At 41.4% G+C, this 21737-nt stretch overlaps 1 protein-coding gene across 1 annotated transcript in view; it reads left to right on the top strand.

Moving 5' to 3' along the window:
* The window catches only part of SYNE2 (spectrin repeat containing nuclear envelope protein 2), a 176040-nt gene that overhangs the window by 14092 nt on the left and 140211 nt on the right, over positions 1-21737 (top strand). Inside the window, 11 exon segments of the mRNA XM_030950368.1 lie at positions 3610-3725; positions 13666-13727; positions 14684-14779; positions 15051-15128; positions 15221-15313; positions 16494-16675; positions 18283-18479; positions 18926-19026; positions 19762-19863; positions 20596-20733; positions 21554-21718. Coding sequence (XP_030806228.1) covers positions 3647-3725; positions 13666-13727; positions 14684-14779; positions 15051-15128; positions 15221-15313; positions 16494-16675; positions 18283-18479; positions 18926-19026; positions 19762-19863; positions 20596-20733; positions 21554-21718 — 1293 coding nt within the window. The 5' untranslated portion in view covers positions 3610-3646.

The raw sequence follows: 21737 nt of genomic DNA, 5'->3' as shown, positions 1-21737 counted from the left end.
ACTCTTCAGAGCTTGATTGTTTTACTCTTCAGAGGCTGTAATGATATAGTTACAGTTGACAATGCTGTATTTTAATGAAATTTGGGGCAGAGAGGTGGACAAAGCAGGCATATTGTCCCTGTATAATCCCTTCTCAGACAATCTGTACCTTGTACCTTTTAAAGAAGACTAATCCTTGCAGGTGTGTCCTCCAGGACTGTGCTTGTGTCTCCCCTTCAAAGCACCTGTGGAGTCTTCTCTTGGGGCAGGGCAAAATGCATCTGCTGTGTTGCGTGGTGAATTGAGGGTTTGAGGGACATGAAAGCTTTAGCATAAATTTACCTGGTATTAGCTGTGTGTCTTCATACCCTGCACTGTGGATTCGTTGAGTGGATGTCTGTGTTTAAAGAAAACAGTTTAAAATTTCCCATCCTTTTGGGAGGGAGGCCATAAATTGACTTTAAAAGAATATAAGAGCATTTGCTTTTCTTTACTTATGATCATGTGCTGTAGTTGAAGTAAATGAATTAATAAATTAAGTAACAATTAAAGTTTATTCCTGCTTTAGACCTTAATATACTTTCTGCTTTGAAATCCTGGAAGTTTTATTAGCTTTAACTACTTTACTGGTTAGAGATCTGAACTGAGATTGGGGTCCCATCACATGAAGTGCAGTGAAGCGCATAAAAAGAGACACTACATAAAAAGAGACACTACATAAAAAGAGACACTATGTGCTGTTTTGTTGCTGTAGCTGGCAGGGGTTGGGCACAGAGGAGGAACAGCCACAGAAAGGTTAAAAATATACTTCGTGTTGTTTATGAAATGTCCATCAGATTTGTTCATGCTCTTGCATACTTTCCTGTTATTATAATGGAATTTTAATCCCAAATCCTGCTCCTTTTCTCTGGACTGTGGTCCCAGTGACTCTAGCATCATGCAAGTTAGTTGAACATAAACTGGCTCTGCCCATGTCATTGTCTCAAATGTGGATGCTTTGAAATTGAACAGATATGTAAGTTTCCACTGTTTGGAAGTTTGCTTACATACTTGACTTGGGCCATTTGTCATCATCTTCAAGGTGGTGATCAAAAAAACAAATTCAAGACTTACCCAAGTCATACCCAAAAAATATTAAGGCCACCTGACATTTGGTGTTTCAGACTTTGGGTTTTTATTGCTTCATCTTGAGAGAAAAAAGAAGGGAGTTTCCCAGGAGAGATTGCCTTGCCTTGGGCATAGCTGTGAGCACTGGATTCTTGCTCAGCCATTGCCCATCCTCAGTTCCTGTGAGAGCCCAGTATTTATTATAGAATTCCAGATTGGAAGGGACCTCAAGGACCATCTTGTCCAATATTTGGTGCTAAAAGCATGGTCCAGACAAGATGGCACAGCATCCTGCCCTGTCAAATCATAATAGTGCCAATGTTGTGGAATCCACCACTTCCCTGGGGAGATTAATCCAGTGAGTGATTTTATATGAAAAATTTTCCTCTTGTGTTTAATCAAAATCTCCCTAGCAGCAACTTGTACCCGCTACCCCTTGTGTTTTCCATGTGACTCCTTCTAAAAAGGGAGTTTCCATCTTCTCTATGGGCACCCTTCAAATACTGGAACATGGTAATAAGGTCACCCCTTAGCCTTTTTTTCTCAAGGCTCAGCAAACCCAGTTTTCTCAGCTATTTCCCCACACAGGCCTCCCAGTCATCTTTGTGCTCTTCTCTCTCCAGCCTGTCCACGTAATATTTGTACAGTGTGGTCCCAAACTGCACCCAGTATTCCAGGTGTCCTGGCAAGTGCCAAGCAGAGTGGGACAGTGATTCCTCTATCTCAGATGGTGATGCCCTTGTTTGTGCTGCCCAGCATTTTGTTGGCTTTCTTGGCTAGTTTAGATACCTTATGATTTCCATCAGAACCTCAAGACTTGGCTTGTTTATATCACCGTGTTCTTGTGCCAGCCAAAGATCAAATCAGTTGTTTTCCTCCTTTTTTTTTCTTGCTAAGCAAGCCAAACTCTTGTAAAATATGGAGTTTTTTGATGATCCAGATAGGTCTGACGTTTTCCTGTCCCAGCTAGAGCTCCCCTTGCTCAGATCTGATGCCTTGAGTTGCAGTTGTAAGCTGTTGGGGACTTGCAGAAGTGCTGCATGGTCACTGCAGCAGCTGGCATCAGTGCTTCAGCCATATCAGCTAATACCTGTTTCTCTGGAAATCCAGACACTTTTTTTGTTGCCTTTTTTCTCTCTGTCTGGCCTTTGCTTGTCATCAGTAAAGTGATGTCCCATGGCAGGGGGGTTGGACTGATGGTCCCTTCCAGCCCAAAGTGTGCTGTGATTCTAAATGTGGGCAATAACCCCTGGTCTCACCTAGGTGCTGTAAATGAGAATTGATTGATGTTTGTGAAGTGTTCAGATGCCAGGATGGTGAGTGCCATAGAAGATCTTGTGAGTGACTCAATAATCCTGTCATCAGAGCAGCCCTTGGATAAAGGACAAGGACACACATTGTTCTGGGTGAGGAAAGTAAAATATTGAAGAGCTCCACATGGAGTGCGTGTTCTCCTTTCTGCTCAGTGAAGGAGACAGAGAGTGAGGAAAAATAGTATAGAGTGAAGTAAACAAAGGCTGCCTCATGATTCATGTGCACAGGGGAATGGATGTAAGAATTTCTCTGGCATTCCTTCATGTTGTATTTCCTGACTCATCTATTCACACCCTTTATTTTGACATATACTTGGTGGATGAGTTATTAATATATGGTGTGGAAATCCTAGTGCTTCTGGTGAAAAGGTTACAGTTGTGTAGGTAACAAAGCTTGTTTAAGAGTAAGCCCTTAATTAAATTTCAGCTTAATTACTTTTGGAATTTGTTTAACTTCTGGGTTCTTGGTAAGAATAAGTCTCTATCTTAAGCATCCAGTTCTTCCTACAGTGGCAAATTGAACAGTACTGCAGAACAAGGATCACTTGTAGTTTTTTAAGGATGATAGAGCATATTGTTTTCTGAAGTTGCATTAGGGATAGGGGAGGTATCCAGGGAGAGGAAAATGGAGGAGTTGGAAAAAGAAACTCCTTCATGGGGGTTGAGGAGTAGTAACAAAGGTACCAGAGAGAGACAGCAGTTATGTTGATTCTCATAGGATAACTGCTGCTTTTTCATTTCATCTTCATCTTTGCAGATTCTGCCTGAATTGTTTCCATTCTGTAACAATTATCCAGGCAGGAAGGGAGGACTGAAAGGTACAAGGATTAAAAAACTAATGTTTGGCAGCTACCAATCTGCAGAAGGCACTGTGAGCTTTTGTCACCTTGGCTTTCTCAAAGAAAGCAACGGTGTTTGAATTTTCCTAATCCTGGTGCTTTTGTTTCCATGGCAAGACCCACTGGGATCCTGGTTTATTGTGGAGTGCTGCTGGCCACTGTTGGAAAAGAGTCCAAGGACCAAAGCTTGTGTTTCTGCAGTGGGAACAGTCTCTTTATTCTATATAAACTGAGGGAACAGCTGACCATGGGAAGAAATCCCAAAACAAAATGTGTATCTTGGTGCCACATCATCATTGAACATCATCAATCTTTATGTCAAACTGTACTGATTTTCTTCTTCTTCTTTTTTTTTTTTTATGTAATTTCAGTTTGGAAATTGATTGAAGAATTACCATAGAATTCAATATGGCATCACAGCAGTCATCTGCATCAACAGAGGAGCAGGCTTCCTCTGAAATAGATGATCTCCATCTAACGCTGCAAGGTAAGTCACTGAAGTTTTCTGTGCCTTTTTAATTTGGATTTTTGTCAAAAATCTGTGGCTGTGTGTGCACAAGTTGAAGGAAATTCTGAGAAACCTGTTTAAACTGGGATTATGGTGAGTGTAGTTAGTTCATGTCTGTGCTTCTTTGCAGATGTTTCTGTGTTTCAGGAGAGAGGTTTCAGCAGGGAAATGACAGATAAGCTCTTCTAGTACTTTCTCGTGATATTTTCAGATCAGTTGCCTTTTTTGGTAGTGATGTGCTCACTGGTTCTTATGCTTTGTTACTCAGAATACATGTTGCTGTAAACTGTTTGGAAAGGAACCACCAGCATGAAAACAAGCCAGTTTCATTAGTTTCCTTGTTTTCAGCTTGCTGACACTTAGGTGGTTGCATTGAGCTGTCTTAATGAAGCTATTGACTACACTACTATTTTATTTTATTTTACTTTATTTGCTTTTCTGTTTTTAACTACTGTATCCCCTGCAAGTGGAGATAATTTTTGTGGCTTCTAAACAAATTTCTTACAGGTCAAGTCTTTCGGTTCTTACTGGTCATGTGATATAACTTGTTAAGGAAGCACTCAGTGGTGATTTTTAATTATTTCAGTTTAATGGCATCTACCTGGACAGTGAAATGATGATGAGTGCATCCAACCTGGCCTCTCAGAACTTTTGGGTTTTCCTTACTCACGTGTTGAATTGCCTTCTATAAGATTTTTCTGTGAAGGTTGGCTTTGCTGTGAACATATTCATGGAGGCTAGTCCAGGCAGCAGGACTAGCCCTGCTGAGAAGCTTGGCTTTGATGTGTTTAGAGCCTGGTCCATCCTAGAACGGATGGACTAACTCCAGCTTCCACAGAGCTATTTCCTTTTAACTCCCTTGCAATGAAATTTCCATGATGCTTGGTGGAGAGCAAATATGTTGAAAACAGATGGTGCAAAAGAATATTCTGCCAAGTCCCTTGTGTGATCCGTGTTTGCACTAGTGCTGTCGTTGAAGCCATGTGTTTTGATGAGTGAGTGTTAATAGCGGTCCGAAGCCAAGCGTCTTTAATGGTGAATTTTCTTTCATTTTGCTTCAGTATTGCATTTTCAGGAGAACAAGTAAAAACTTGTAGCAGACAGGAGCTAGTCTGACTTTTGCACCAAGCACAGCTTGTCAGACACACATTTGTTGTGCCAGTCAAACTCAGCCTTGGGTAGAAAGGCTGAGATGGCTGTTGTTGTGAAACAGATTTGGAAAACACTCTTCGGCTTGAAGGCAGATTTGAAGTTACATGCCATTTTTAGGGCAGGGATTTACTTTCAGTTTTTTTTTTTTCTGAAAAGTCAGATTGGTGTTTGTATTGAAAAACAATTGAGTTTTTGGTCAAGGTCTCATTGAAGGAGCCCTGCTTAGTAAAATTGAAATAACTGTATTTCTTTGCTGTAATAAATGGAGCTCTTAGATTGTGCTGAAAGGAACACACTGCAAATTTTGTGCCCAAGCTGTCTGTGCCTGGCTGTTGTAAAACATCCAGAGATATCCCTTAGAAGTGACACGAGCAATTTTTTGTAATGATTGAAGACACAACAAATGGTACTGACACATTTTGTGTATGGAGCTGTGGCGCTGCAGCGTCTGCTCAGGGTCAAACAAGCAAATGGCAATACAGCTGTGAGGAAGCACCAAAGACATGCTCTCTGACATGACATATAGGGACCATTAGCAGCTCTGCTCACAGATCGGTGGTAGCAAAGGTCAAAAAAGAAGAATAGGGTCACTCAAGGAAACAGGTTTTTCCATTAATAGGAATCTCAAGATGAGATTTGTGAAGCAGCCGGTGATATTGACTGCTTTAAATCAATGAGAGAAATTTCAGATTCAAGGAGTGGTTGCTTATAACTATCAGGAAAGGAGCTTACATTTTGTGTGACTGCAGATGGATGTAAAACTTGCTATGATCTCCTTTTTCAAATTGCTGGGATATAGCTTCAAAGAATATGTCCAGCATTGTAATACACAGCATAAGAGGAGATGTGCATAAAGGAACAAGCAGGAGTGAGATCTAGTCTGGATGTAGTCTAGATATATTTTAATCTACTTTTTAATTCTTTGTGATCCAACCTTCCATTATTCCTGAAAGGCATCCCATGGGGATAGAGCACTTGTCTAGTCTGGTTAATTAGGGCAAGATCAATTTAATGTGTCAGTTGGTTTGGTCATATAACTTTGTGAAGTTTATGCCTAAAAAATGTAACAAAATCATCAGCTTCATTTTTTTTTTCCTTCCCTACCATGTGTAGGTACATTATTTTAGGTATGTTTGACTGTTATTTAAGTTACAGTCTTCTGTGAGGACAGCACTTTTGGGAAGAAAAAGAAGCAAAAGAGAGGGCAAGAACAATCTCATTTAAGTAATTAGTGGAGGATTTAGTACTTATTAGTTCTAATTATTATAGAATTCCTATTAATTTATGGCTAGTTGGTTAATAGTGTAAAAGCTTGTTTTAGTGGGTTTTTAGGCAGAAGAGTGTTCAAGGGTGAACATTCACTTTCCTTAACAGTGTTTGGCCTAGAAGATGCCATGAAGAAATTCACTGGAAAATAGGTAATAATGTAACTTAGTTCTCAGTGCATCTTTCTTGTCACTTAATTACTTTAAGGAGACTTAATGAAGCTTGAAAAACATGAAGAAAATAGGTGAAGAAATGAAAGCAGTATGTTTTCTACTGCCCCCATCTCCAGACAGTAAAGATAGTCATAAAATCGCGAGGCTGAAGTAAATAGCTGCAAGAGTATAAACCCTTATATATGGATCTTTTCAGGTTTATGTATTGCTCTTTAACCTTTACCAGTTTTCAAGCTGATATCCAGATGACAGTAATAGTTACCCTTTCCCTCCCTGCCAAGAAAATGGAAATTGCTATGAAAATGCATGATGTCAGGAATTGGCAGGCTTTTTTTATTTTCTTTTTTTCCCCTTCCCTCTGTCCCAGATGTTATAATAAAATTTAATCAGATTAAGGTCAGCATTATCTGGGCCCTTTCCTTCAGCACCTCTCTGCTTCTTCGCAGTTCTCTGATGCAGCACAACTTAACAGCAGCTGCAGAATTGCTTTGTTGCAATCCTTGCACAGCCATGTAAAAGTGCAGGTGCAAAGCCTGGAGCTGCACCTATTATGGCTATATCCAGTGGGGCAATACTTAAGGGAAGGGTTTCTCCTGCCAGGCAATCTGCAAACATTGTGGTGAGCAGAAGATGCTTGACAGGGACCATGCACCATGGGCCATGTTTGAAACCTGAAGTCACTTTTGGTTGGGATGGAGCAGGCAGGAGCTCGGCTTGGCTGGCAATGAGCATGGGAGGGATAAAGCCGGGTCCCTGTCCTGTGTCTCCTCCTCCTGTGTTTCCCTCCCATCCCTGCATCACGGGCTGGCCCCAGGGAGGGGTCCAGCCTGCTGCTCATCCTTCTGTGAGTTGAAGAGGCACAGTCTACATCCAGAATTGCCTTTGGCAGCTTGAGATGAGGAGGCATGTCAGCTGCTTGGTAAGAGAAGCGTTTCTGGCAGAGCTTTGGGAGCTGTTGGAGATGGAGCCAAGCTCTGCTGCTGAGCAGGAGTGCAGGATTGCAGCGAGGGGAACACTGCAAACAAGGCTGCTTGGGGATGGGTGGCTGCAGCAGGAGCTCTGCAGGGTTTGTGCACCCTGGAGCAGAACTATTTCTTGCTTCTGGAATGTAAATCTCTACCTGGGAGAGGATTCAACCTCAAATTTTTGTCCCATGCACAAATCCTTCCCCTGTCTTCCCTGGGAGAGCAAACAGACCCCTGTGTGTAGTGCCTGTCCAGAACTCTGTTTTCCCTTTTCTTTTCATGCTTGCTGAACTAATTCAATCACAAGAGTGTGTTTTAGCTCTTGGAGTTTGGGACATGTACTTACTCTTTCACTGTTTAGTTAACTGCAGGGTTCCTAATTTTTGGCTCCACTTATTAATCTTTATGTTACTGTTTATTACTGTAACCCAAAGCATGATAATATAGGAGTGTGGTTGCTACAGCTGAAGAGAGTTTTTGAAGAGGACTGTTTTTGAAGAGAGTTTAGTGATAAGAAATGAATGATAATTTTTTCATGCAGTTATGTCTGATCGTTCATGAATGATTTCTCTTTAAGTGAAATTGAAAATACAGAGATGTGTATGGATAGGTTTTGTTGTGCAGCTTGGAGGTGATTGTACTCATCTCTGAGTAAAGGAGTATTTCTTTTTGAGACCCTCTTAATTCATCCGGAGGTAAGGTAAATTAATAATTCCTCCCCAGCTTTTTTTTGTTTTAACTGTGTATCTCATCTGATGGGGCAACTCGCTTTTTGAAGCTACACTTTTGTTTTCTTTACCAGAATGATTTTAAAAAGTCTGTTAAATGTTTATTACAATTTTACAAGGGTGACTTTTAGACAAAGCTCCCATAGGAGCTGCACAGAAATTTATTCCCAGTTTATGCTGCCTGGGTGAGGACTGCTCTGCAGTTCCCGTAACTGCACAGCTTCGTGGCATGTGACAGGGCTGATGGCACTGGAGAGGCAACTGACACATGACACTGCCTTGAAAAAATTCAGTCATGGGTATTTTTGTCTGCTTCACACGCCTAACATAAAAAATACATTGTATACTTGCATAAAAGTGTTCCCTGCTAGGTAAATTGCAATTGTTAAATACATTGTCTGGTATGTAACTGGTTAAAAACTGAAATTAAAATGCCAAAGGAGTTGATGGCTCCTGAGGCACCTGTGAGATCACTACAGTCAGATCCCTATTTCACTGTTCACTCTCTTTAAAATGTTAGAAAAGCCACTTGAACGTTTATCTTTAAAAGTATGTTGATATGTAGATGATGTGACTTGGTAACTTTTGAGAATTTAATCTCAACCTGCCTGTGCCCCTGAGTACTAAACATCAATTTGTGATGGCAGTGAAGACTATGGTGATTCAGAGCATCCCGACAATGAGAAACTGCAAAAAGTTTAAGACAGTCAGGAGGGCAAAGCTTGGTGTGAACACACTTCCTGAGTTAGCAGCACTTGTGGTAAACTGGACAACTGGCTTTCAAAAGGAAAAGGAGGTCGAAAGGAGTAGTGCAGAAAGTTTCCACTTGCTTCACTGATGTGGTAGTAGTGATTTAGTTCATGTTTATGTAATATTTGGATTTGAAAAGACCCATTCCTCCTGTAGAGGTATTTTCCTCATCTTCATTGGGTTTTGGGTAAACTTCTCAATCTTGACAAAGAATTCGGTTTGTTTTTAATTGCTTAACACCATGTTGCTGAACATAAATGCTGGAAATAACCCTTTTCCCTGCTTTCCTGTCTGCAGAACATGAAACTGTTGCTGGGTGGAAGGGAAGGGACTTTACAAAGGGCTTGGGGGTTAATTGCTCGCTCTCTCCCTGGATTTGCAAGTACTTGATTGTTATTGTGATGGTTCCAGTCATTTAAAGAATGTACTTGCTTGGTGTATTAGTTCATACCTGCAGTGCTGTCTTGAAGGAGCTGTCCTGGTTATCCCTGCTTCCCATCCTTTGGTTCATTCTGTTGCTCTGTCAGGGAGTGTGGTGGTTATTTTGAATTAAACTGAAATAAAGAAGATTCTGTGGCTGTCTGGGCATTGGGGCTGGAGTTAGCCCAGCACAACCTTTGTCCCTGCACACATGGTGGATACACTGTGGTGTGAGCAGCAGCTCCCCTGATCTGTTCCTGATGAGCTCCCTGCACACTGCTGCAGACATAGCCTCAGCTGACCTCAGTGCTGAAAGGAAGATACAAAAATATCATACACAAGAGGTAATTCCTCCTGGTGAAACAGAGATGAGAAGATGACAGACAGGCTTGTGCTCATTAAAGTGATCGCTTAAAGTTATTTTTTTTTTAAAAAGAAGCCATACAATTGTAAATTGCTCACTGGCAGTGATACGCAAGTTGTCGTGATAGAAGAAATCCTCTTTGCTGTTTGGTGACAGTGTTTGACGTCTGTGGATGGACAGGCTACATCTGTTCTGCCATGATTTGCTTCCCCCAGCTCCCAGCTGAAGGAGGAGATGGTGCTTTCCTTGAAGCTGCCATTCCCCCACCTCAGGAAGGGAGGCATGGAAGGCAGAAGGGGAGAGTAGACTAATTTTAAGTTTTGTTTTTTCTGCATCACAGTTTCAGGAAGGCTGAGAGTAAAACAGTGGCTGGCAGTGCTGCTGCTCTCCTTTTCCCTCCTGGGAGAGTTCAGCACTCACATGGTCCCTGCAGTGTCTCTGTGCTCCTAATGATCAGCCTGGCTTGTAGCACTTGTTGGTAGCTCATTACTGAATAAAACAGTCATTGTCCAGCAGTGTGCATTGATTTTTGGCTATCCTACGTGACACATTGCTTGTATGTGTTATTCCCCCCTAAAGAGCTGTTAACACAGGGTGAAATGTGATAGATTTTGGGTATTTTCAGATTACCAGGTTCTTATTCTGTTCTCTCAGATACACTTTTTAGCTTAGTGATTTTTGACCCAAAGTAAAGAGGATGATCAGGGTTTGGGGGTTTTTGTAGCTTTTTTATTCTAGGTCAGTGACATTTTGAAAACTGGGGCAAGAGGAAACCAAGGTCAGTTAGAGTCCTACAAAAAGGCCTAACAAAGAATCCATTCACCCTCATAAAAATAAAAATCTGTATTAATTAACCACATGGTAGAGATAAGAATTGGAGAGCTTGATTAAATCATTAGTGCCTCTGAGCAGCAGCATTGGGACGGGGAGCTGGGAGGGAAAATACACTCAGCCTGAAAATTGCAATACAGCTGTCTGCCACGGTGCCAGGAGCACATCTGTACTGAGTGTGTGTGGCATGGAAACCCTGACTGCTGCACTACAAGCTGGGGGAATGCTGGCAAGCATGGAGTTCTGTTATTAATTCGGGAGAAGATTCTATTATTATTATTTGTTTGGGTAGGAAAAAAAGACACATTGCAGCAGAGGCAGCAGCAGCTTGGAAGGCAGCCCGGTGGGTTGTGTTAGGTAGCTTGTGCAGGGTTTAAGGTGTTCTTACATGTGGAATAACCACTTTGTACTTTCACCAGGTGAGACATTTGCCTGAGAGTTGCCTGTGTGAATCAACACTTGCAGTATCTGGCCCCTATTGCATAATGAAGCATTTTGATAGGCATGTTAATCAAAACAAGGCCAAATGTCTCATCCTAACCATCTTTAACCAACCTCAAATGCAAGTTCTTCAAACCAGCAGCAGCAGTGTGTGTTTGGCAAGAGCTGCAGCTGCAGGAGTCACTGGCGTCAGGCAGAGCAGTCAATATTTGCTCTCTGTCCCTTTTCAGATGCTAGCAATGCCAGCCTTGCCTGCCTGATAAAATTGAGCACAGCGACCCAATAATTGCTGCTTGGGTAATTGGAATGGCTCCCACGTGGTGTTCAGCTGAAGGGTGTGGTTGGCTCCTGTGCTAACATGAAGCCAGTATCTCCATGCTATTTTTGTCCTCCCTGAGAGCATTGCAGCGTTGTTTGGTCTGTGTGCCATGCGCACACTTAATTTTCTGTTTTCCGAACAAAACCCAATTTTGTTGTGTCGTTTTTGTGTGTTAAGATTGCCCTTATCTAACCCTTTGAGGGCAATCTTGGTGATGCTTAGAAAGAATCCTGAAACAATCCAGCCAGCAGGGGAAACCGCCTGCTTCATGCTCCGACAGGATGGTGGTGTTGCAGGTTAGCGGAGGGCTGATGGAAGATGCCTTCGCTACAGGATGCAAAGCAGCGCTCCACACAGGTGATGTGAATGTTTTTGTTGCTGCTCACCCACCCAGTGAGGCAGAAAACAGCCTGTGGGGTGAGGAGCAGGAGCCTGGGTTGTCCTCAAGTGAATTCCTGTGTTTCATGAGTTGATGAAGCTTCACAGAAACTCCTTTGGTCTGTCTTGGATCATGAAAAGACCCCACGACTGCGGTTTGTGGTTACAAATTTTCAGAGTTTATAGTAAAGTGTGGGACATTTTCATGTGAGTGGCATTTTCACTTTCATGGGCAGAACAGTCAACTTTTTTTTTTTTCCCCAAGGGCATGGTATTTTTGTTTTCCTTCATCCTGCCCAGCCTACCAAAACATACATATCTGTTGCTGAGAAGTCTTGCACATTCCTTACAGTGTCAACCTTGCCTTCTATTAATCTTTTGAGCAAGAACACACTTTCAGAGGCAGAAGAGATGGTCTGTTTCCACCCTGTCTCCCAGATTTTTTTATCCATACATGCGTTTTCTGGGAAGGCAGCCCCAATGCTTGCAGTCAAGGCTGCTATGGAGAAGGAGATAAAAAGGAGTTTGTGTTCAGGCTGGCTCTCATGAGCTTTTGGGATGGCTGCTGGTGGCAGATGTGAGTCCATCATCTCAGGGGCCAGCACCTCTGTCACCTGAGACCTGTGTTCAGCCTGTAGGGATGAGTGGGTTTTGTGGTGTGTCTTGGAAATGGAGTGGTGTTTTGGGAGGGAGCATGGGCTGGCAAGTCAGGTAATGCACTCCCCCTGACAGGGCTGGGGAGCTGCTCTGGTCCAGCTCTGCTGCTCACCCTCTGCTTCACCTTCTGGGGGAACTGGACTTTCCTCCATCTCTGATGCCCACAGGCAGGTGTGAGAAGCTATTCAAATGCTCTGGTCTTTGAAACATGGGCTTAACCAGCTCCCTGTCTCCATGCAGAACTGCTGGTTGGTGGCTGCTCTGTGTGTGACACCACCAGGGCCCTAGGTGCAGACACCTCTGTGTCACTGGGTCATGCTTTGAGTCCCATTTCACTGTTTCCTGCTGCAGCATAAGTTCAAGCCTTTTCTTCTTCCTCGTGCTGGTGTTAACACCCTGTGTGCTCCTTTTTGGCTGTGATGCCTTGTGAAGGCTGACCTAGAACAGAGGCTGGACAGAGCTAAAGAATAAAGTAGGGATTTATTAAAAGGGCTCAGTGGATTCACCTTGGGCAGCACAAGAGCCCAGCCAAGGCTACATCGCAGGTGAACCCAAAATGGTCACAAAATGGACAACTGGTCACTGGGTCTCACATTTTTATAAGTTCTGCTCCATTTGCATATTGGAGTTAATTGTCCAGTTATAGCTTTAGCTTATGAAGTCCCATCCTTCTTGTTTTTCTCTCTTCAGTCCATGTTGTTTGTGCTCTTGGGCCTGAAATTTGGATCATTTATCCTTGGTCCCCAGCTAGAGAAGGAATTGTGTTTTCTCCCTACTCTGTGAAGAGAGTTTACCATCCCTTAATATAAAGCTCAAAACTGCCCACTAAAGCAGCACAGAATCTGAAAAATATAAAGGCTAAAACCTTAGGCATCAGCTGGATTAGTAATTTGTACACCCCAGAGAGGGCCCAGCAGTGGAAAGGATGCAGGTGGAGGCTGTATTTCCCCATGACAGCCTCCTAACTCTCTCCAGCCCTTCAGTTAGCGAAGATATCTCCTGGTGAGGCTTCACCTACAGATGTGCATTCATCACCTAACTCCAGCCTGCATCCAACTTAATGCGTGGCTTTTCCCTAATTCCAGGATGTATCTTACACTGATGATGGCCCTGAGTCCTTGAAGGAACAGTTAGGAATGGACAGAGCTATTGCAGTCATATTTCTCTGTAGAATTCTGCTTTCACATCGCTATTTGTATTTGCTGATCTTCTGAGAAAACCTTCATTAGTTATTCTCTGCATCCTGTGGGTTATGCTTGATGGTTGTAGAGGTCTTTGCAGTACCAACTCAGCAAGCAAGAAAATACCAGCTATGAAACAAGAGTTGAGAAATACTGATATTAAATACTAACTTAATATCAGGAAGAACAGACCTTGGGTTTGAAGTGGATACTATGTGTCTTTTCAGGAAAGAGGAATAAAACCTGATCATTTTTTCCATTAACTTTAGTTTCTCTTTTGTTTTTATTTTCCAGTCCAGCGAGAGTTTACACAGAAGAAAACCTTCACTAGTTGGATAAATTCAGTATTGGCAAAGGTAAATGGGCTTTCTTTAGCAAACACATGCCTTTTTCCTTTTTCATTCATATATGCTGGTTAGAGATTAAATTTTTTAGGAACAAACAAAATTACTACAAGTTTTTTTAGGCACTGGATGGGAAAAGTAGCCCCGAGAAGCATTTATTTAGTAAGCGCAGCAGCACTGTACTGGGGCATGTCCAAGGACATTTGTATGAGGTGGTTTGTGTGCAGATGTCACTCTCCTTACTCATGTGGTAAAACTTGTGGTGGATTGAGGCACATGTCTGAGGGTTTTATGAGTTTCTGAGTTTACAGTTGGTTTTACTGGGATTAGGTAAGTGTTATTCTATTATGCAATCCAAGAACATGAGTTTAATGAGATGACCTGAGTGACTGGTAAGTATTAAGACAAACCACATCGTAGTGGAAGTGCTCTTTAAGGTCTCAGAAAACAGCTCCTGCAGCATCTGCTGGGGCTCTGACTTGCTCAGGTAGAAACAAAATATGATTTTGTTTTGGTCCCTCCTTTAGCAGAAGCTGCTGAGCTCTTGATAAATTGGTGTTATGTGGGTGAAAAGAGGTTTAGTTATGCAGCTCTGTACTCAAATTTGTACTTAATGTGGAGTAAGATCTCAAAATATGAATTAACTGCCTAGTTTAGCTTTCTGTTTCTCTTTTTTTTTTTTTTTTTTTTACTTTTGCCCCAGGCTCCCTTTAAAAAATGTGAGTGCTTGAAAGTGAGGCCTGAAATTACCCTTAGAAAACACAGAGGCAGGACAAGGAGGAGGGAATAAGACACAAACATAGTAATGAGTTAGAGGAAGCAGGATGTGACTGTTTAGATGAAGGATTTTTATTGCAGCTTAATGAAAAAAATAAAGGATGCTGAACATTATTTAACAGCAGAGTAATCTGTGATGTTTTGTAGTGTGTTGAATTCAAAATGACGAAAGATTGAAATTTATCTTGCAGCGTACCCCTCCTTATGTTGTCTCAGACCTGTATACAGACATACAGCAGGGACATTTGCTTCTGGATCTGTTGGAAGTGCTTTCAGGTCAACATCTGGTAAGACAGAGTAATAAAAATATTACCTCAATCCTTTGTCAAGTCCAGCAAAGATTTCTGGATATGCTTAAGTGCAACCATATGAATCATCCCTCTGGGGTCATAGAGTTAGTTTCAAGTAACTTATTTTTGTACCATTGACTCTGAAACACACTGAAGTAAGTTGATCCAAAGTAATTTATGAATTTTTGCTGAACTTCCCTTTTGAAAATATAGAATAAAATTAATTTTTGCAGTTGAAGATATAACCTGTTTTTTTTTTGCTTTGCAGCCACGGGAAAAAGGATTTAATACCTTCCAGTGTAGAAGTAACATAGAAAATGCTTTGACATTTTTAAAGAGCAGATCAGTGAGTATTAACTTCAAAATTCACAACTAAAGCCAGTTTAGCTAGTGGAACATTTTCTTTGTTAACAATGATCCCTTTTTTCCCCTCCTTAGCTGAAGCTCATAAATATTCATGTAGCTGACATTATTGAAGGAAAACCTTCCATTGTGCTTGGCCTAATCTGGACCATTATATTTCATTTTCATGTAAGTATTTCAGTGATGTAAGAGAGTTTTAGTAGAGGGGAAAAGCACAAAAATGTGTTGACTTACGTGATTGCTAAATAAGATGAATTAGTACTGAACAAAAGATTATTTTCTGACATGTGGAAGTGGCATCTCAAGGAGGAGATGCATCAGTGCAGGGCTGGCAGTGATGAACAGTACCTAGCTGCAAATGCTAGGAAGGAAAGATACTAAGATTTTTTTTTAAGTAACCAGTTAAAAAATGGGCTAAACTTTGTTTGTCTAAGGTCTGTAATGATTAAGCTCCAAAAAGAGCAGACAGAGTGTAATGGCTCATCCATCTCTCTCAGAGGCAGCCTCACTCCTCAGCGCTGACTTTGCTCACAATCTACAATTCTTGTATTATTTTTTTTTCAGTAGCAGTGCATGAAATAACACAAAAGCTCTCAAAGTCATGTTTCTTATACAATAAGAGTGTGCACCTTGCATGGCATGAGGATATGGGGAGGTGTGAAAGCCCAGGGCCTTGATTTTTAATCGTGGTGTAGGGCTGCAGAGGGTGCTGGAGCCAAGCTGGTTTCTAGGGAGAACCAGCAGTGAAATAATGTAGGTGCACTGACTGGTGACTGGGGCTGAAGAGAGCACTAAGAAACAAAGTTTTCTAGCAGTGTTTAGCACATATTTTTTGTGGTAGAGGTACTTTGATGCCAAAGAGTCTTGTGCTGCTCATGGCCTGTGCAATTACCTTTTTATCTAAATCAGGCTTCTCAAACAGAGAACCAAACAGAGATCTCTGAGGTCTGTCAGGTAGATTTTCCTGCACTCTGAGTGAGTAGGCAAACTCTGACTATGCCTGATATTTGTCACTCCTGACAGCAAAAACCACAATGCCATGGGCTGCTGTCACTGGTTAGAGTAGAAATTGACTGAGAAGGTCCCTTGATGTCATTGCTGGTACCCACAGCATAACACACAAGTCTTTGGGTGAATATATCCTGCCAAAAAAAGTTGCCTAAAGATGGGAATTCAGCATGAAATGGTTCAGATTGTGCAGATTAAAAAGTCCTGTTTGATTTTTGGTGGGCAGGGAAGCTACTGTTACAGCTATGGTTGAGTCCTGTCTAATTCTCTGGTGTTCTCCCATTAATTCCTTGGGAATCTCTTACTGAAGCCTCATTGAGTCTCCCATCTTCTCTGATAGATTGAAGAATTGGCCAGGACACTTGCCTGTACCTACAATCAGCCTTCACCTGATCGTCCAGGTGCTGTTGAGTCCTCTCCAAAGGCAAACAGATCAGCTAAAAAAAGTGCTAAAATTAAGGAACGGTGGAAGATGTCTGCTACAAAGGCTCTTTTGTTGTGGGCAAAAGAACAGTGTTCACTGTAAGTTCCAACCAAAACTTATAATTAACATGCTACACTTTGAATTACTCCTTTCCTCTACATATGGTGATATTTCCCCCTGTTTTTAAGATTACTTAGTGGCAGCTTAGCAGAAAATCCTTTAACTTTCAGTTTTGGTTACCAGTACTTTCAGCATCAGTCAGGCCCCAATGTTTTGACATGAGCCCTTTAAATATAATAAAGTGAAGCTCATCTTACTAATTAAACACAACAGTGTAATCTGAGTTGTTTGGCTTTTTTCTTTTTAGGGACTCCTGTGTGATAAGTCTAGCGAAATGTTTCCATGATTTACTTGTTTTAATCCTCATGGTTGGCTCTGATTCACACAGTCTCAAGGTTTTTAAAATATTTTTAATGGAAAATGTAGACTTTCTATGATCCCACAACTCATGCTTTTCTGTCAAAACGCTGCATGACCCCAAAGGAGGATGCTAATCCTGGTGGTCCTAGTCCCTAATTCTAGCATGATGTTTCTCTGTGCTTGATGTACAGATAGCACTGCTGCTTTCAGGGGGAGTGTTCACAGCACACAGTCTAGACCAGATACAGATATTTACATTTTCTTCAAGGGCTGCTGCTTCACTGCAGGATCTTCCAAATATGCTTTACAGTAATGTCAGCTCTTTCTCCTCAGCTCTTTGCGTTGTTTTATTTTCTAATAAAATCCTACTAATATTCCATGTTATTAGTGGGAGATAAAGGCTTTCATCAGCACATCAGACACTTTCTGCCAGTAGAATGGCACTGAGGTTTGCCTTCTAGCTGTCTTTTATCAGAAGATTAATTGGCACATCAAAACCAGCTCTTTATCCATGTAATCTTTCTCTTCCTTTTGCCTGTTTTTCAGCAATATTGCTGTCTGGTTTGCAGTCTCATTTCTGAACTGGCATTATGTTGAAATATTTTGTTACCAGTGAATCCTGTAGTTTTTGGTAAAGAAACAAATCTTGTAAGACTTGGCCCATTGTTTTGTGACTGAATTTGATTGCCTGGAACCCCACATCTTTTCCATGTTGTAACATACTCATAACATACAGGCTGTTTTTGGAAAGCTGTCCCAGAATTCATTATGGCCTGCATGGCTGGGCACCTCACACCACTGTTCAGACTGTGAACATTATAAAAGATGATTCAAGACACTAAGCTAATTAAGAGAAAAAGAAATACTTTTTCCTGCACTAATACATCGCTTTTAAGATTTGGATTTTCTAAAATGCCAGTTCTTGGTGTCCTTACAGACAAATACATGTTCTGCAGTGCTTTTCTTGTTGCTTTTCCACCCCATAGAATGCATAGATGTTGAGCACAAAGGTGATATTTAGAGAGCATTTGGATCAGCAAGGCTTTCTCTTCAGAATGCAATAGAAGGCAAAAAGAAATAGTCATCTTTTAAAAAGAAGTAATTGTTGTGATTGCTAGTACTGGCTGTGTTGTTGTCTGCCTTGTGCAGAAGTTCAGTAGCGAGGTGCTTTTGGATTTGGTTCATACTCCATTTTACTGAATTTATACTCTTATTTCTGAATTGGTATTTAAATGCTATTTCTTCAGATATCCTAACATTTTGTTTCCACTCATTTCTGGGACAGGCACGGCTCTGTCAGTGTCACTGATTTCAAGTCCAGCTGGCGAAGTGGACTGGCTTTTTTAGCCATCATCCAAACCCTGAGACCAGGTCTGGTTGATCTGGAGAAGGCAAAAGCCAGAAGCAATAAAGAAAACCTGAAAGAGGCTTTCAGAATTGCAGAACTGGAGCTGAATATCCCACGGCTTCTGGAGCCTGAAGGTAAATGATCAGCTTTTTCAAAACCTTTGTTATTAGGAGTGACATTAATATGATCTATAAGACTGTGCTTAAGTTTGAAATGGAACATTGATGTTTGCTGTAGTGCTCAAACCTGAGGTTCTTTATTTTATAACATCATCTGTACTTAAGGACTGTAGGATTTTTGAATTGGCAACAATTGCAGGAGCAATATGCAGAAGAAAGGATAAGAAACTTTCCTGTTCATGGGAGAAACTTTTTCATTACTTAATCATGTTCTATTAAAATATTCCCAAGGAAAAAAATGTTCATGACATACTAATTTCTGTCAATGGCATGTTAAGTGAGCTGTTGCAAAATAAACATGTTTATGGTGATGTGTTTTAATAACTGCAGCATGGTGTGTAATTATGTGATCAGGCCTAGAAGGCTGCATAATTATGTAAATGCTGTATTGGCTCTCGTAGATGTTGACACTGTGAATCCGGATGAAAGATCAATCATGACTTACGTGGCTCAGTTTTTGCAATACTCCAAGAATTTGCCTGAGTCTGAAGAAGACATGCAGGTATGTTGTGTGGGTTGTCACTGAGGCATCTTCAAATGAATGTGCTTTCTTTGCCCAGTTTATATCTGAGTCAGTGGCACATAGTAGATCCTCTGATTCTGCTACTGACAGGACTGAATTGGTTTGAACCCTCTGATGCTCCTGTGTGGTAGAAAAAACTCCATGTTACAGATTTTTGGTTGGTCATACAGGTGGAATAGCTGTGCAGGTTGTTTTCTTTTCATTCAGCTATTGCAGAGGACATTTTCAAGCTTGGTTGTCTTTATGTGTCTGAAGTCTGTGTAAACATTGGAGGAAAGGCAGATTTGTGAATGCACTTTGTACATGCAGATACACAGAACAACCAGGTTTAAATTTAGTGACTGACATGTAAAGTGGACAGAAATTGCCTCTGACAGATAACACTGACCAGAAACCCTCATTTTGTGTTCTCTGTATTTTCTTATGAGAGTTTAATTGGTTATTCACATGCTGATAATCTCCTTTCAGTAGAACTGCAGTCAGGTCTTTTTTTGATGTCATCATATATCCAGGTGCCAGGTTTAAAACTTTGTCCCTGCAATGTAATAGTGCCTGACTCAAAACTCATCAGGGTCCCTGAGGAGTATTATTTGTTTTTCAATAGCTTTGAATGGACTTTATCATATGCTCAATGAGCGTTGTTTTATGGCACAATGTAAATTAAAAACAATGCTTGCAAAATGGAAAAATGAAATTTTCTGCTCTAATTACCAGGAGAAAGTAAGAGAGGCCATGGGCTGGTTGGCTGCACAGGAGGAGAAGTTAGCAAAGCTGCTGGTGGAAACAGAGAATGAAACATACTACCAGAAGTATAAAGTAAGTTGCATTTCATGTTCTGTGAAAAGAATCTGTTTCTGTGAATGTTTTTAATATTTTTCATCTTCATTGCCTGAAGCGTTAAATAAGCTTTTAAAGAAAACTTGGAAATCTGAGGATGTAATTGTTAAATCCCTCATATGATTGAAGGAATGGTAGGCTAAAATTCTCTCTGTTTTGAGAAAGAGATATGTTATTTAAATTTTAAGCAAAGGTTTTGGAAAGAGTAAAGTATTGTCTTAATTAATTGACGTAGTTGAAGCTTGGACAAGATTCAAACACGTAGGCCCTTCACAGAGTTACTTTGGCTATTTCTGTACTAATTACAACAGTAGGTTTTACCCAGCTGATGTTATAGAGGAGTAGTTGAATTGCTGGCTCTAGGTTGTGCTGCAGCAAAATTTCCTTTGGCTTATATTGTAGTCAGAGTTTGTAATAAAGTGGCCCATGGGGAACTGTGAGAGGAGGAATTTTCCCTTTCTCTTGCTGGGAGGGGAGAACTGTGTTCTCACTGCGCTGACATTATGTTAAATAAAGACTTATGGAATGGCACCTATAATTTCAGACCCAAATATTGCCTGGAGACAAGAATGCCTCTTGCTGTCTTGCCTTTGCATGCATCACACCCTTTGAAGTTAATGGAACTCATAGCAATGTGTTCAAAGGCAGGACTTGGCTCCGTGAGCTTCCATCTGACGTCTTCTGTGAATTGCTCTTCTCTTTTATCTCTAGGAAATGATGTCGTTTATGGAAACATTTAACCAAGAGGAAATCCCCTTTCTGCCTGTGTTGTCATCAAAAAGGGGTGAAGCTGAGCTGAGTGAAGGCCAGCAGCAGATGAGGGAAGAGTGGGATAAAGTGATCTCTCAGGTCAGAGGCATTTCTCTCTCACTCACCCCATTACCAGCATGAGCATGTGGAATGGATGAAGAAGCCTGTCTACCTCAGGAACTCACACTGAGAAAAGTGGGGGGATGATGCTTTATTTGGGATGATAAAAGAGGTTTGACCCTGAACCTGAGGTCCAGACAGTCTGAGTGGCATTCAGTGCCCAAGAGAAGGCAGAAGGTGACTTTTTGTGTGTTACCCTTCTGCCTCCTGAGCCTCAAGACTGAAAAATCCCTGGAAAATGCATCTGGTTATCTCGAAGCACTCTTCTGATCAAAGTTTTTGGCCGATTTATGCTCAAAAGGTTATTTTGGAACACAATTATGGCTCAGAGCACAGACACTGATCTAGTGGGGCCTGGTTGGTCAGTGCTTTGCTGTGGGGGACTCAGATTGGGATGGGTAGGGCCATGCTGGGGATTGCTGTTTGTGGAAGAGATGTTCCCCTGTCAGTCCCATGACAGACAGAAAGCTGTTCATCTCTATTTCCCCCCCTATTTTTGCAACTAGTTCACTATAAATTTTCCTGTTTCTGGACCTTGGGATGGTCATCAGCAAAGGATAGGGATGCCTAATTCTCTGTGGTGTTGCAGAGGTTATGGGCTGGCAGCAAACCTGGGTTTGAGGTAAAAGGGACTGTTTTAGCTGACTTCACTGGAAACTCTTTTTGTTTTTTCGACAGGCATGAGGGAGTGGGTTCCTGGGATGTCTTGAGCACCATCTTAGGCAGCTTATATCAGCATCTTGGAGATGGGGAAGAAAATAATAGTGAGAGATTTAATGCACTTGTTTTCCTTTTAAAGATTACCGAGTGGAAAGCAAAGCTGGACCAGATGTTGCCCTCCCCTCTGGATAGCATTGAGGCTTGGCTCCAGGAGGTGGAACGTCTGCAGGCAGAAGATTTGCCTGATTTACAGGACCCATTCAAAGCAATGTCTGTCTTCAGAGAAATAATTGTAATATTTAAGGTATGCTGATCACAAAGGA

This window comes from Camarhynchus parvulus, chromosome 5, assembly GCF_901933205.1.
Source record: "Camarhynchus parvulus chromosome 5, STF_HiC, whole genome shotgun sequence".
NCBI classification, from domain to species: Eukaryota; Metazoa; Chordata; class Aves; order Passeriformes; family Thraupidae; genus Camarhynchus; species Camarhynchus parvulus.
The sequence above is the reverse complement of the archived record's forward strand: the minus strand, read 5'-3'. Positions and strand labels throughout refer to the sequence as shown.